Source organism: Copadichromis virginalis, linkage group LG13, assembly GCF_057382275.1.
Source record: "Copadichromis virginalis isolate Kocher_CV1m ecotype Utaka linkage group LG13, C_Virginalis_male_GT1.1, whole genome shotgun sequence".
Classification (NCBI taxonomy): domain Eukaryota; kingdom Metazoa; phylum Chordata; class Actinopteri; order Cichliformes; family Cichlidae; genus Copadichromis; species Copadichromis virginalis.
The window spans coordinates 5,334,239-5,348,176 of NC_140630.1; the positions used below are offsets into that span (position 1 = coordinate 5,334,239).

The 13,938-nt window shown below is 42.0% G+C and overlaps 1 protein-coding gene across 1 annotated transcript in view; it reads left to right on the forward strand.

Annotated features, from left to right (window-relative positions):
• gfra1a (gdnf family receptor alpha 1a) overlaps positions 1–13,938 on the forward strand; it is a 104,765-nt gene that overhangs the window by 67,835 nt on the left and 22,992 nt on the right. The window contains exons 4-5 of the mRNA XM_085477016.1: positions 12,210–12,388; positions 13,300–13,472. Coding sequence (XP_085333142.1) covers positions 12,210–12,388; positions 13,300–13,472 — 352 coding nt within the window. The remainder of the gene's footprint in view (positions 1–12,209; positions 12,389–13,299; positions 13,473–13,938) is intronic.

The window sequence follows — 13,938 nt, forward strand, 5'->3', positions numbered from 1 at the left end:
GGGTAATAGATGGCTGTATTCACAGGAGAAGGTCTGAGCAGACACATATGATGCAGTTCATCTGTGTTTATACCAACATTTCTAGAACAAACCAGCGCATACAACCACTTGACCCCTCCACTTGCAGATTCTTAACCGGGTATAGGAATTGGCAAAGCTCTCTAAATATCAGTTAATGTGCTGAGTCATTATGAAGTGTTTGAATCTTCCACTGAAGTATATTTTTGTGTCAGAACTAAAAATACTTAATGAGAGTGAAGGACCTTGCAATTCTTACCGTTTTTGCTTTTAGAGCAGGTGCTTCTGGCAAACAGTGTCTTTTCTCTCTCTCTCTCATTCATATATATATAAAAAAAAAACACCCAGCACGCCCCTGCGGGCGGTTTATCCTTCAAGCTCGGGTCCTCTACCAGAGGCCTGGGAGCTTGAGGGTCCTGCGCAGTATCTTAGCTGTTCCCAGGACTGCGCTCTTCTGGACAGAGATCTCCGATGTTTTTCCCGGGATCTGCTGGAGCCACTCGCCTAGCTTGGGAGTCACCGCACCTAGTGCTCCGATTACCACGGGGACCACCGTTACCTTCACCCTCCACATCCTCTCGAGCTCTTCTCTGAGCCCTTGGTATTTCTCCAGCTTCTCGTGTTCCTTCTTCCTGATATTGCTGTCATTCGGAACCGCTACATCGATCACTACGGCCGTCTTCTTCTGTTTGTCTACCACCACTATGTCCGGTTGGTTAGCCACCACCATTTTGTCCGTCTGTATCTGGAAGTCCCACAGGATCTTAGCTCGGTCATTCTCCACCACCCTTGGGGGCATCTCCCATTTTGACCTCGGGACTTCTAGGTTATACTCGGCACAGATGTTCCTGTACACTATGCCGGCCACTTGGTTATGGCGTTCCATGTATGCCTTGCCTGCTAGCATCTTGCACCCTGCTGTTATGTGCTGGATAGTCTCTGGGGCATCTTTACACAGCCTGCACCTGGGGTCTTGCCTGGTGTGATAGACCCCAGCCTCTATGGATCTTGTACTCAGAGCTTGTTCTTGTGCTGCCATGATTAGTGCCTCTGTGCTGTCTTTCAGTCCAGCTTTGTCCAGCCACTGGTAGGATTTCTGGATATCAGCCACCTCCTCTATCTGCCGGTGGTACATACCGTGCAGGGGCCTGTCCTTCCATGATGGTTCCTCGTCTCCCTCCTCTTTCTTGGGTTTCTGCTGCCTGAGGTATTCACTGAGCACTCGGTCAGTTGGGGCCATCTTCCCAATGTATTCTTGGATGTTCCTTGTCTCATCCTGGACTGTGGTGCTGACACTCACCAGTCCCCGGCCCCCTTCCTTCCGCTTAGCGTACAGCCTCAGGGTGCTGGACTTGGGGTGAAACCCTCCATGCATGGTCAGGAGCTTTCTTGTCTTTATGTCAGTGGCTTCTATCTCCTCCTTTGGCCAGCTTATTACCCCAGCAGGGTACCTGATCACGGGCAGGGCGTATGTGTTGATGGCCCGGATCTTGTTCTTACCATTCAGCTGACTCCTCAGGACTTGCCTGACCCTCTGCAGGTACTTGGTGGTTGCAGCCTTTCTAGCGGCCTCTTCATGGTTCCCATTTGCCTGCGGGATCCCCAGGTACTTGTAACTGTCCTCTATGTCTGCAATGTTGCCTTCTGGTAGTTCAATCCCCTCAGTTCTGACTACCTTCCCTCTCTTTGTTACCATCCGACTACACTTCTCCAGTCCGAACGACATTCCAATGTCATTGCTGTATAGCCTGGTAGTGTGGATCAGTGAATCGATGTCTCGTTCACTCTTGGCATACAGCTTGATGTCATCCATGTACAGGAGGTGGCTGACAACTGCTCCGTTCCGTAGTCGGTATCCGTAGCCAGTCTTGTTAATGATCTCACTGAGGGGGTTCAGGCCTATGCAGAACAGCAGTGGGGACAGAGCATCTCCTTGGTAGATCCCGCACTTGATGGTAACTTGTGCTATGGGCTTGGAGTTGGCCTCTAGTGTTGTACGCCACATCCCCATTGAGTTCCTGATGAAGGCTCTTAGGGTCCCATTGATCTTGTACAATTCTAGGCATTCCAGTATCCAGCTGTGGGGCATTGAGTCATAGGCCTTCTTGTAATCAATCCAGGCAGTGCACAGGTTGGTCAGTCTGGTCTTGCAGTCTCGGCTGATTGTTCTGTCTACCAGTAGCTGGTGTTTTGCACCTCTGGTATTCTTGCCAATTCCTTTCTGTGTCCCGCTCATGTATTGACCCATGTGCCTGTTCATCTTAGCCGATATGATGCCTGACAGGAGCTTCCATGTAGTACTGAGGCAGGTTATTGGTCGGTAGTTGGAGGGGACCGGTCCCTTCTTGGGGTCCTTATATATATATATATATATATATATATATATATATATATATAAATAAATAAAATCTCAAATGCTAAGCTTCATAGTGGCATCTTTATGGCACTTTTTAAACGGTCATATAAAGCAAAACAACTCAGACAATAGATTTTCTTTTCCCATTCATTACCACATTGGGTTACTTTTCCTCATTCTGGCCACCAAAATCTATACATAACAAAAATCTATATGACAAGAACTCTAAGAGTGTAGCTAGTGTTCAGAGGGTTGGACCAGGGTGGGAGTTGTGTGGGCGTGGTACACTGTACAATACTGTACTGGAGTGTGTTTGTGGAGATTATTAAAGAGCCATATATTTCTCCTGCAGCCCCAAAGGGCCTGCTCTTACCGGCTGATCTCCACACTGGCAGACGGGTTATGAAACAGGCCTCACTGGAGATTCATCACTGAGGAGAGCCAAGGCAATTCTCCCTCTCTTTTCCTCCCACTCCCCTTTTCTTTTGCCTCCTCAAGTTTTTTTTCTTCCTCTCTCACAGAGCTTTGTTCTGTTGAACGTGATGCAGTGCTTCTGGTTCAAACACGTGAGAGCTTCTCAGGGTTTTGTCCCAGCAATATGACTGTCTTACTGGCTCACTGCTGCCAGTTTCTTTTCTCCTATCCCAGAAGGACTGAGAGAATTTAATCGTAGTTTGACAACATGTTGTTCCCTCTGAATCCCAAGGCCTAACCCAACATAGCAAACAAACTAACAGGGAAACAAGGTAAGCTTATTCAGCTTACTGATTTTATTTTTGTTAGCCCCATAACTTGCTCTGCAGTTGGTTAGCTCACACACTAGAACTCTTTCTTTCTGTCATGCTAATTTAGCCAAATTCATGAAACTGTTATTAACAAGTTGTTTTAGAGAAAACATTAAAGAGAAATCAACAATTAACATGCTATCTCTTACCTCTCTTTGAAAGCTGGGACAAAGTCGAAGTAAGGGAATCAAAGGAGTAAAACTCGGCTGGGATTCCAGCCATGTGGGGAACATCTAGTTCCAGAGGTGTTGAAGGTAACCACTCAACCATGAGAGGCATGCTTCTAATAGCTTGTTGATATTGCAAAGTAGACCGGGGGGTTCAAAAGGAAATAAGTTTTGGCTGGGATATAGGGCCAACATAAAGCTGAGAGGAGGGAAACTTTTTTCTAGCCAGCATACACCATTTGCCAAAGGGTTGTACTGCTGCTCCTCTTTCAGTTCCAGCTCTCAAAATCCCGGGTTTGAGGAGGACAAATTTGGACCAAAGGCAAAATTTCAGGCAAGAAAATACCTTTCATGTATGAAATTGGAAGACCTGATGAGGGTCTGAGAGCAGTTTAAGTAATCAGGTAAGCACTCCTGTCGGGACCTGGCTTGTAATTTTAGCAAAGCAGGACGGATGAAATGAGGTGAAGGGATTTCTTGACGGAGGGAGAAGTATAACACTGCAGTGCGATGTGATTTCAGGAAACTGAGAACAGAAAGCAGCTAATGGGAGAGACAGAAATAATTGTCTTTGGCGGATTTTTATTGGACTAGCCTCAATGCATTTGATGAAATTGGAAGGGAAAAGTTGGTACAAATGACAAGAGGTGGGAAGGAAAAGATATAGATGGAAGGGTGGGAATGAAAGGGAAAAGAGAAAGAGACTGTTGCACTACAGGGATCAATTACTAGGAACTGTGAGTTATGGTATTTGCTGCACCAAGTGCCATGTGGCTTTATTGCACTGGGACAGTGTTTGGAGGAAGAGTGAGATTATTAACCACACTGAAAGAAAGTAAAAGGGAGGTAGAGGAAGCCAGCAGAGAATCAGAAAAGCACAGAGAAAAGAACGAGGTACATAGTTTAGAAAGGAAAGAAAAATAGAAAGAGGCCAAGAAAGATGAGTAAACCTTAAGGCTCCTTCTTCACCACACCACACTCTCCATTTCTGCTTGTCTTGCACTTTCAAGCGTGGAGCCCATTAAAGCAGATGGCAGTGTAACTCACCACTGATAATCAACAGAGAGAGGGAGAGAGAGGATTCCTCTCAGGCCTCGTTTATTATGTTAGATTTTTCTATTGAATCTGACTGCGAGGTAATTTCTCAAAGTGGGAAGGAGGTGCAAGGAAAATAATTTAGACAATGAATAATCAAGACAAGAGCAGAGCAAATTAAGTTTACGGTTGGGAAAAATTCTAAGGGGAAATAAAAAGTGAACATCACATTTTAAAATCAAGGCCTATAATGTGTAACAGATTGAAATCACCCATATCTGCTTGTTAAGTGATGACGTACCGACCCTTTTTCAGATCCGAGCAGCTACTGTTTTTACTGAGGCTCATGTTGCTTCAATTTGTGTTAGTGCTTTGTTACCACTCTTGTTTTGTGTGACATTCTGATTTACTGCAGCTGCCTTCACATACTCTCTGCATTCCTTCTTTTTAAGAATGTACCAAAATGGTGAATTGGCTACTCTTTAAGATTTTGCTCTCTCTTCATTATTCATTAGTTGTTGTTGTTGTTTTGTTTTTTAGGTCTACTGATGGCCTAGCTCACTTGCACTTGCAACAATTCCTAAAGAGTTAATGCAAAATGTGTTTAAAAAAAACAAACAAAAAAACCCAACAACAACAGCTCTGAAAAGCCGAAAGTCCTCCACACAGTAATTAATAAAAACAATAATTGAGTTGGTGCAGTTTGAAAGCAGAGTCATGAAGCAAATATTTAAAATAGTAACAGAAATATATTTATTTTTAGACTTTAATATGTAGTGTTTTAAAGCTGTCACCTTTCACTGTCTATGAAGTCTGCTTGGCCCTGGGTGTCACGTTGTTTGTTCTTTAATCCCTTGCAGCCACACCACCAGGACAAATCCCTGCGCATTTATTGTACTTAGCAAACAAAGAGGCTGTGAATTATGAGCAGTCACCCAGTGACACAGCATGGAACTACTGACTGTTTCCACTGCTGCAGAGCTATGAGTAGTGGAAACAAACACACCTGTCAAGTGCTCCCAGTTTCCCCTCGCTGACCCCCAAATGACTGGATAAAGTGCGGTAATATGTTCTGTCAGACTGGAGTAAAACCGCTAGTGACAAACACTGCTGGGAAAACAGAATGTCATTATATTTAAAACAGCTATAACAAGGACAGTTACATACTGCAACAATAGCAAGGCTCAAGGCAAGGACAATGGTATGCTCATATCAATGACATGGAGAGTGAAAAACATGCCTTCCACCAGTGGAGGTTGAAGTCAAGTTGGATTTCAGGGTTGACTCATGCATTTTTACACAGTTTTCCTTAGCAATCGATATCAATCATAAAACAAAAGTCAATATTCGCCTGGAAAAGTACAACCTTGACAGAGAAAAACAGAAAAAAGGAAGGGTAGTTTTAAATTCACAAATTTTTGCAGTACAAAAACCCTTCCTATAAGGTAAATAATGAAAATTTGAAAGTCATACAAAGGCCACCGAAGGCCATTAAATGGCTACACTTCACTCCAAAGACAAAATAAAGGACAGATGGCAGAGGGGAGATGAGATACCGGAAAACAAGAGCGATGGAAGCCACAAGAGAGAAGTCTAGAGATGGATGATTATGATGGAGAAAGAGGAAGGGAGGTAATGATTGGAATACATCCAGAGCTGCATGGATAAAGACATGAAAGAGGAGCACAAAGAGTGAAGCAGAAAAGAGAAACAGGGAAGGAGATTCAGGGGAGTTACAGAAAAAGAGAAGGAGAAGAAAGAAAAAGATGAGAAGAGGGGCTGAACAAGTGGTGCATGGGGGAGTACAGAGGTGGATGAGGTCAGGATTCGACCCTGTGGTGTCCCGTGGTAATTGAAATTAGACAGTGGGGGTGGTGGGTAGGGTGGCAGCGGGACTGGAGGAAACAGGCGACATGATAATCAATTTGAGGCTGAATCGGAAACATGAGCCACTGGGGGGGCCTCGTTCCCCCTACCAGGCCTCCAGATGGCCCCGGCCCCAACCCTGTATGGGCCCTGTCATAGCACGCAGTGTGTTTGTGTGTGTGCCTGTGTTTTGGAGAGACAATGCCATCTGCCAGGAGTGCAAAGGGAGTTCATTAAATGTATTTGCTGACACTAGGGGCGCAGGCTGGTATAAGCAAAATACTACAAACATGTTTTTGTGCATGTTTGCGTGAGGAAAACAGACATATTCAGACTCAAGGATGTGGGCAGATTGATGCAGGAAGGGCATGTATCCACAAAAACTTGATTCACACATTCACACTGCATGCAGTCCAACTTTGTATTTGTCCTAATGGGCCCTTGGGGTAAAGCCATGATACTGCGGCTATTTGTCAAAGCACCACTGGTCACTGAGGAGCAACCGAGTGAGTCTGTTTGGATGAAACCTTTTCCCAGTGTTACCATTTAGGTCATGTTACATTGTCTTCTATCTCTCTGTGCAATGATGGACAGATTCCAGGATGTTTCGGATCAAGTCTCTGTAGGGGGAATGCTGCTTGTTGCTCTGGTTGTATGCAGATTTTTTACAGCCAGAACTGTAAGTGAAGGTAAATTTGACTAACTGAACAGCCCCACTATACATACAACTGGCAATTCTCATACAGGACATGGTGTTTATGCTACTCCATAGTTACAAGCCATCTGCAGGCCACTTTGCAACCCACCTTCTGTATTTAATAACTTAATCAGCGTTAAACATGATATTATTGATGCTAGTTCTGTTCTGTGTGGGCATCTTGCTGTTGCCTCTAGTTTTCCATGTGCACAAGAAAGCGTGGAAAAAACCCAGAACAGAACCATGACAATACATCTAAATTATTGCACATGAATAAAGCTGTTCTCTTTTGAATATATTAGTGTTGCCTGGATTAACTAAATTGTTTTAGTTTACACAGATTTCAGTTAAGTAAGCTAACACAGATACTTTGCCTTTACTACATGCAGACTGCCTTATTTGCTCATTCACCCCTCAAAGACCCACTTTGAGCCAGGAAAATCTTGTGTACGTTAGGTTGTCATGTTTCAAAATGCATTTGAAACCAGTCAAACACTGACTAATTGTTGAAAGTCCAAACATCTAGAGTACCGTAGAACTAGTCAGAATTGTCACTTTCCTTATGGAGCAGATACATTTAAGTCTCATAATTCCAGAGCACATCAGGTGTGTTCGGATTTCACTAAGAAGTGTTTAGATGATGACATACTGTGCTGCAACTTGAAAGTGCCTGTCAACAAACAATTAAACACGGTTTAACAGATGTAAAACAAAGCCCAATTTTCCAAGTGCATGACCTATTTCTTGGCTCAGATGTATTCATAAACTCATCTGAGGGAATAGTTTGGCAGAAATTTGATGCTGTCTGAACAGGTGCCATATTTTTACGGTCCGAAAATCAGGCAACTGATGGCAGAGGAATAAGTAGCGTGTTCATCTAGTCAGGGAGAAGAGTCCATGGGACTGTCAATCATGTGCTGTTATGGCGGATGCAGGCTCAGATGAGAGATATCAAAGCAAAAGTAATATATCTGATGAAAAGAAAAAGGAATTCAGAGGGAAAGGGTTCAGTCAGCTGTACCTCTATACATGTATATATATCGTCCATGAATATTAGTCCATGAATAATTCTAGTACTTTTGAAGCTAAATGCTAGGAAAAATTAAAAAACGATTCAGGCTCTGAGCCAGAGTAAGGATCCAAAGTACATTAAAAGCCTTTATTAAGGCAGGCATAATAGTTGAAAATACTAGCTGGCTTCAACCTCAAAGGGTCTTGAAAAGTCTTGATTTGTACTAATCCTACAACACAAGCTTTTTTTTTTTTTTTCTCCTTCAGGAAATATTGCGTCCCTAACATTAAAAACTCTATTTTGATGAGAACACTTTAAAAAAAATAACTTGTGAATCTAATTAGAGAACAAGAGGCTCTTTACTTAATTCTAGTTTAGATCAAGCCTCCCAAACTGAAAAAGTCTTGGACTTTCTAAAATGAAGCTTTGTGAAGCTTTTTTTTTTTTTTAGTTACATCAGTTTGTACTAATAGAGTTGAACATAAACAAGGGAAAAAACAAACCTCTTAAAGCAGTGCATGGGGCAACTACAGATTGGACACTTTGGAGTCAGGCAGTTGATCTGAGCAAGTGAAAGGAAAAAAAAAGTTCACATGTTTGATTGTGTAGAAGTGGGGGTGATACGGGGGAGTTAAAAGCACAAACAATCATGTAAAATAAACATGTGACATAAAAATGCCATTTAAATGTTAGAAAAGCAAATTTTACAGTACTGGAAGTGATTCATTTTTCAGGTCTTTGTTCTCATGCTATATTTAAAATAACTATAAATGAAATGGGGTACAGTGAATGAATATCCACCCTCAACTAGACCTGCTGTCTCTAATCTTCCCTATAGATGTCACAGAACCATTCAGAGTGTAAAAGAAATACCTGAAAGTGACTGTGTCTTGTCCCCTGTTCCTGCGGTTAAGTCCTAATATCTTTAGGGGCTTAGGTCAGACTTATCATTATAACAGAAGTCATCTTTGAGACAGGGTTAAAACAGTAGCCAGTAACTGAATAGAAATTTGTCTTAAACATGGCTCTTTGTTTATGCAAATAAAACAGAAAGAATAAGATCATAAAACACTCTGTAATAAAAGCAAGATAAAAAAAATAAATAAATTCCTGGGCCTTTCTGTTTAGAGTTTGCATGTTCTCCCAGTGTCCTTGTGGGTTCTCTCTGGGTACTCCAGCTTCCTTCATGCAGTTAGGTTAACTGGTGATTCTAAATTACCCATAGGTGCGAATGTGAGTGTGAAAGGTTGTCTGTCTCTTTGTGTTAGCCCTGTGACAGACTGGCAACCTGTCCAGGGTGTACCCCACCTCTTGCCTTATGTTAGCTGGGATAGACTCCAGCACCCCTGGGACCCTGGTTTGGATAAACAGATAAGAATGGATGGATGGATAGAATTTTATTATGAGTTGTTACAGTATCATGTTAATAGCAGACAAAGAAGAGAATGCGCCTGTTTAGGATGATGTACAATAACACTATTCATAGTTTAGACATTTATACACACAGCATTAAAACTAAATTAATAATCAATGAAGCAATTTAAACTTGATTCCAATATAAAATTGTCAAAAACATTCAAACCAAAACAAATTGCATACATTGTAATTAATACCACCAAATGAGCCTGAAAACTAACAGAGGGAGGTGTGGACCAAATGAGGCAGGTCAAACAGAGAGGGGGGAAAGTCTTGTAAATGGAAAAGCTTGTTGTTTTTCCATGTTGGAAGAAAAAGGTGAAAGGTAAGGTGAAGGCATGAAAGCAAAGAAATAGTAAAAACTGGCAATGAGTGAGTCAGCACTGGTTTTCCTCTGAGTCGGCTGGAGGTTTTGGGAAGCATTCACCTCAAGGATCTCCTCCTCTGTAGTAAAGCAAACAGCACCATGTCGCCAATTAATACCTCGCTGGACTATCAGCTCATATCCCCACATGTCTCTGGGTCCCTTTTATCTTCTTCCCTCTTTTTTCCTCCACCCTCGCCTTGATGTGTTGAATCTCATTAACACAGTTTGCTCAGGACAACACGGCACTCATCAGCCGATGGGTTTGTCGACTTGATAACGGATCTTACCATACTCCCCCCCCACTGCAGCATCGGTATGTTTATCACACTGGGCTGCACCCATTTTAATTGACGCTGTCATAAAGGAAAAAAAATGCTGTTTTTGTTCCTTTTTTTTAACCTAAGAAAATATTTTAAGGGGGTGTATAAAAATGTTAATTAATGGTGGATTGAGGACAACCCTGGCAATTAGTGCAGGCTGACAGGCAGGCGATGCACTGCACTGGAGACTGTGACAAGTACTGAACCTCGACTGTATGCATACACAAAAGCATGCCTGTTAGCCTGCAGGGCCACGGAGATGAAGGCAACTGTTTGTTACAGGCTAAACAGAAAGTGAGACTCCAAATGGGGTCTTCTGTACAATTAGCATAAGCATATGCACACATACACTTCCAAAGACAGAAATGCAAACACTAAGGCACACAAACACCGATGTAGGTTGAAAATGTGTTGCTGAGGTTATCTGCTTCGTTTGAGAAAACATTATTAGACTGCCGGCCCTCTGCTTCTTACATTGTCTCTGAGTCTTTTGTTACTTCTCTTGTTGAGAGACCTTTGCAGCTGATATGCTTCGGTTTTGTAATGATCTGTAGGTGTAATCTGTGTGCTCCATAGAGCTTATTAGATGCTGCATTTCTAGTGTAATACACGTATTGATTGTTAATAGTTAAATAAGATATGATGTCCTAATGCAGTTTTTCCACAAACAAATTGAACTTTATTAGTTCAACAGCCCAGAGAGGGAAGCTATGCAACACTCCAGCTGATCTCCGTGCTGTTGGCTCAGCTGATGCCCTTTTATGCACCGAGCTTTGTTTAAGCTCCTTTAGCCTGCCTGTGGTCGCTGTTAATTTGTCCACACATAGATACACATAGCATAGATTTGGCACCTAGGCTAGATCACCAATTGCCCAAAGGAAGAAATTCTCACTCATTAATATACTTTGAATGGCATAAAATGTTGTTGGAGCAAATTAAAAAGGCCAGGCTTGTGTATGTGTGTTTGCCTGAGTAAGCTCTTACACCAGATGAAAATGCAGTTATTTTGGAACAGTTGGCTAATTGTCTTGGTCCACAATTAAAGTGTTTTTATGTGGAGCTGAGATAGGATACAACCTCGTTGACCGAAAACAAGCCACCTCACATGGCCTTAAAGAAAACCAGTTGTGTTACATAAGCTAATACATTTCACTTTTAATTTGACGATGTATTGCATTGTTGTGATTGTTTTTGATGCAGAGGATTCGTATGCTTTGTTCATTATACAATAAGTGTCAGGGGCTGGGTCTGTGACACAGCATATTGAGTTTATTTTTGTATTTGTGATTTCTTATGTTCAGTTGAAAGGATGTTAAGTTCTTGAGTTTTAAGTCTAGTTTAGGTTCTTCTGTGTCTCCTTAGTTATGAGTCTTTCCTGTCTCTATGTGGTCTGTCTTGTCCTCAGTGTTGTACTTTCACTTATCCCTGTGCGTTTGTCTCGCCACGTGTTTTACGTCTCAAGTGTCTAGCTGGTGTTGTCATGTCTACGTTTCTCATTGTTTCCTGTTTTAGTTTTGAAAAGTCTGGTGTTTCCATGTTTCATGTGTTTAGTTTTACTTCCCCCACAGTGTCATTATGTTTATTCCAGTCAGCTGTTTCCCCATGTGTTTCCACTTCCCCTGATCACCTCCTGTGTGTATTTAGTCTGTGTTTTCATTCGGTCTTCGTCAGGTCGTCCGTGTTTCCTCCCACCACAACGTGTCAGTGCCTGTGTTTCATGATTCTGCTCAGGTCATGTTTATGTTTCATGTTCTTGTTTCTTCCTCATTATAGTTTCTCAGGTCAGAATCTTGTTCATGTCTAATGTCATAGTTATCTCAGTTTAGTTCTCCTAGTTTAGGTTTTAGTTTTAGTTCTCGCCCCTTGTTCGCCTTGCTTTGCTTTCGTATTCATGTTTTTTCAGCCTAACAAACGTTTCGCCTTTTGTTTACACTCAGTTCCGTCTCCTTCCGTGTCTGCACCTGGGTCCTCCTTCTCACTCCCACACAGTCACTTTTATGAAGAATGTGACAATAAGTTATGCAGTGATAGCGCTTTCTGCTTTTTCTAGTGATCTCTGGGTTGCTTTGCATTAGCATCACATGCTTGATGACCTCTGTGATTATAACCCTTCTTTCTTGTTTTCATCCTCTCCTCTCCCCAATGTCTCCTCTCCCCTTTATGTCACTAGGTGAACCTGCAGTGGCCAGAGAGAACAACTGTCTCAATGCTGCTAAGGCCTGCAACCTGAACGACACGTGTAAGAAGTACCGCTCGGCCTACATCAGCCCCTGTACCAGCCGCGTCTCCACAGCTGAAGTCTGCAACAAGAGGAAGTGCCACAAGGCCCTGCGGCAGTTCTTTGACAAGGCAAGGCACTTCTGATACGAGCTTATCAAAAAACAAACAGAAAGAAAAAGAACACACACACTGGAGGTTTTCCAAATGACTGATATCTGATAAAAGCTGAATGTCCAGCACAAAGGACCTGCTTCAAAAGAAAGAACGATTTTGAAGTGCATAAGTTTGAGGGGTTGTCAAACTCACAATAAATAATCATGTGGGTCTTTTTGTTCAGGGTATGCTATTCCAGCGCCAAGCTTTGACATTGATTCAGTCATAAAACACAAAAGATGTTTTTGCTGTCTGTTCCATATTGTGAAAAATGATGTGAAGCATTGTAATTACAACCCAGCTTCTGTGATGCCCCTTTTTGAATAACTTTACTTGGCACTGCTTCTGCAAAGCAACAAGATGAATAAATAGAAATGTTACAGAGAAAGTGTGACATTGTTAATCTTTGTGTGATGTATAATTTTTCTTTATTTTATCATAATAGAGATGTCTTTGCGTAAAGAGCCTTGAGCGTTAGGCTTTTCTTTGTGTTGGAGATTAAAGTATCATTACATTCTCCTATTGTGGTCCGATTGTCATTTGTTACATCTACATTTTCTTTCAACTTGAACGTCAGATTTGATTGATGCTTTATTGAAGCGATGTTAAACCATCTTGCTGCAAATGAGCTGCAGCAAGGTGAGTTTGTACCAATAAATACTGAATAAAGTTAGGAGCAGTTAAAAAAAACAACAACAACAATCCATCAAAAAGAATAGAAAACAGCTACTTCAGACCACATCAAGAAAGAAATCCAGAAAATGTGTCTAAAGGCACAGACGGTACAACATGTAGCCCAGAATAATGCTAAAATATGAGTAATAATGCGGGTCTTAATAAAGGAATTAATTTCTATCCTTAATGTCGTGGTTTCTTTTGCCACACAGGTTCCTCCCAAGCACAGTTACGGCATGCTATTCTGCTCATGCCCGCTCAGCGACCAAACCGCATGCTCTGAAAGGAGACGTCAAACCATCGTTCCTGTCTGCTCGTACGAAGAGAAACAGAAACCCAACTGTCTGGAGCTGCAGGCATCCTGCAAGACCAACTACATCTGCAAGTGAGGAACCCCTTTTTATGTCAATATGGTCAATAAGTACCAGATATACTGTAACTTGGATGCCATGTGATGCCATGGTTTATTTCTGAGATAAATGCTGTGTGCTCTGGATATTAACTGTGTTTTTTAAGCTGGCATTAGATGCAAATCAACGATGTAGGATATGCAGGAAAAGCGATTTGTGATCAACTGTGTAACTAGTTTTCATCATGTGGTAGCATCCTGTGCCTATCAGTCAAAACCATAGGCTAACCATGGCTCTTTTAAGGGTTACCCTTCTGTTTGGTGAGGACACACTATATATGTGCAAGCTTGGAAAAAAGATCAGTATCATTTTGTGTTTTGGCTCTTTGATGAACAAGGCAGCTGCCTGTACACAGTGCACTGACATACTGTCGTTCCTTATATAGAGAAATGGAACAAAACCTCCAACAGTATAACTAAATAAAAAAACTGTATGTCCTCA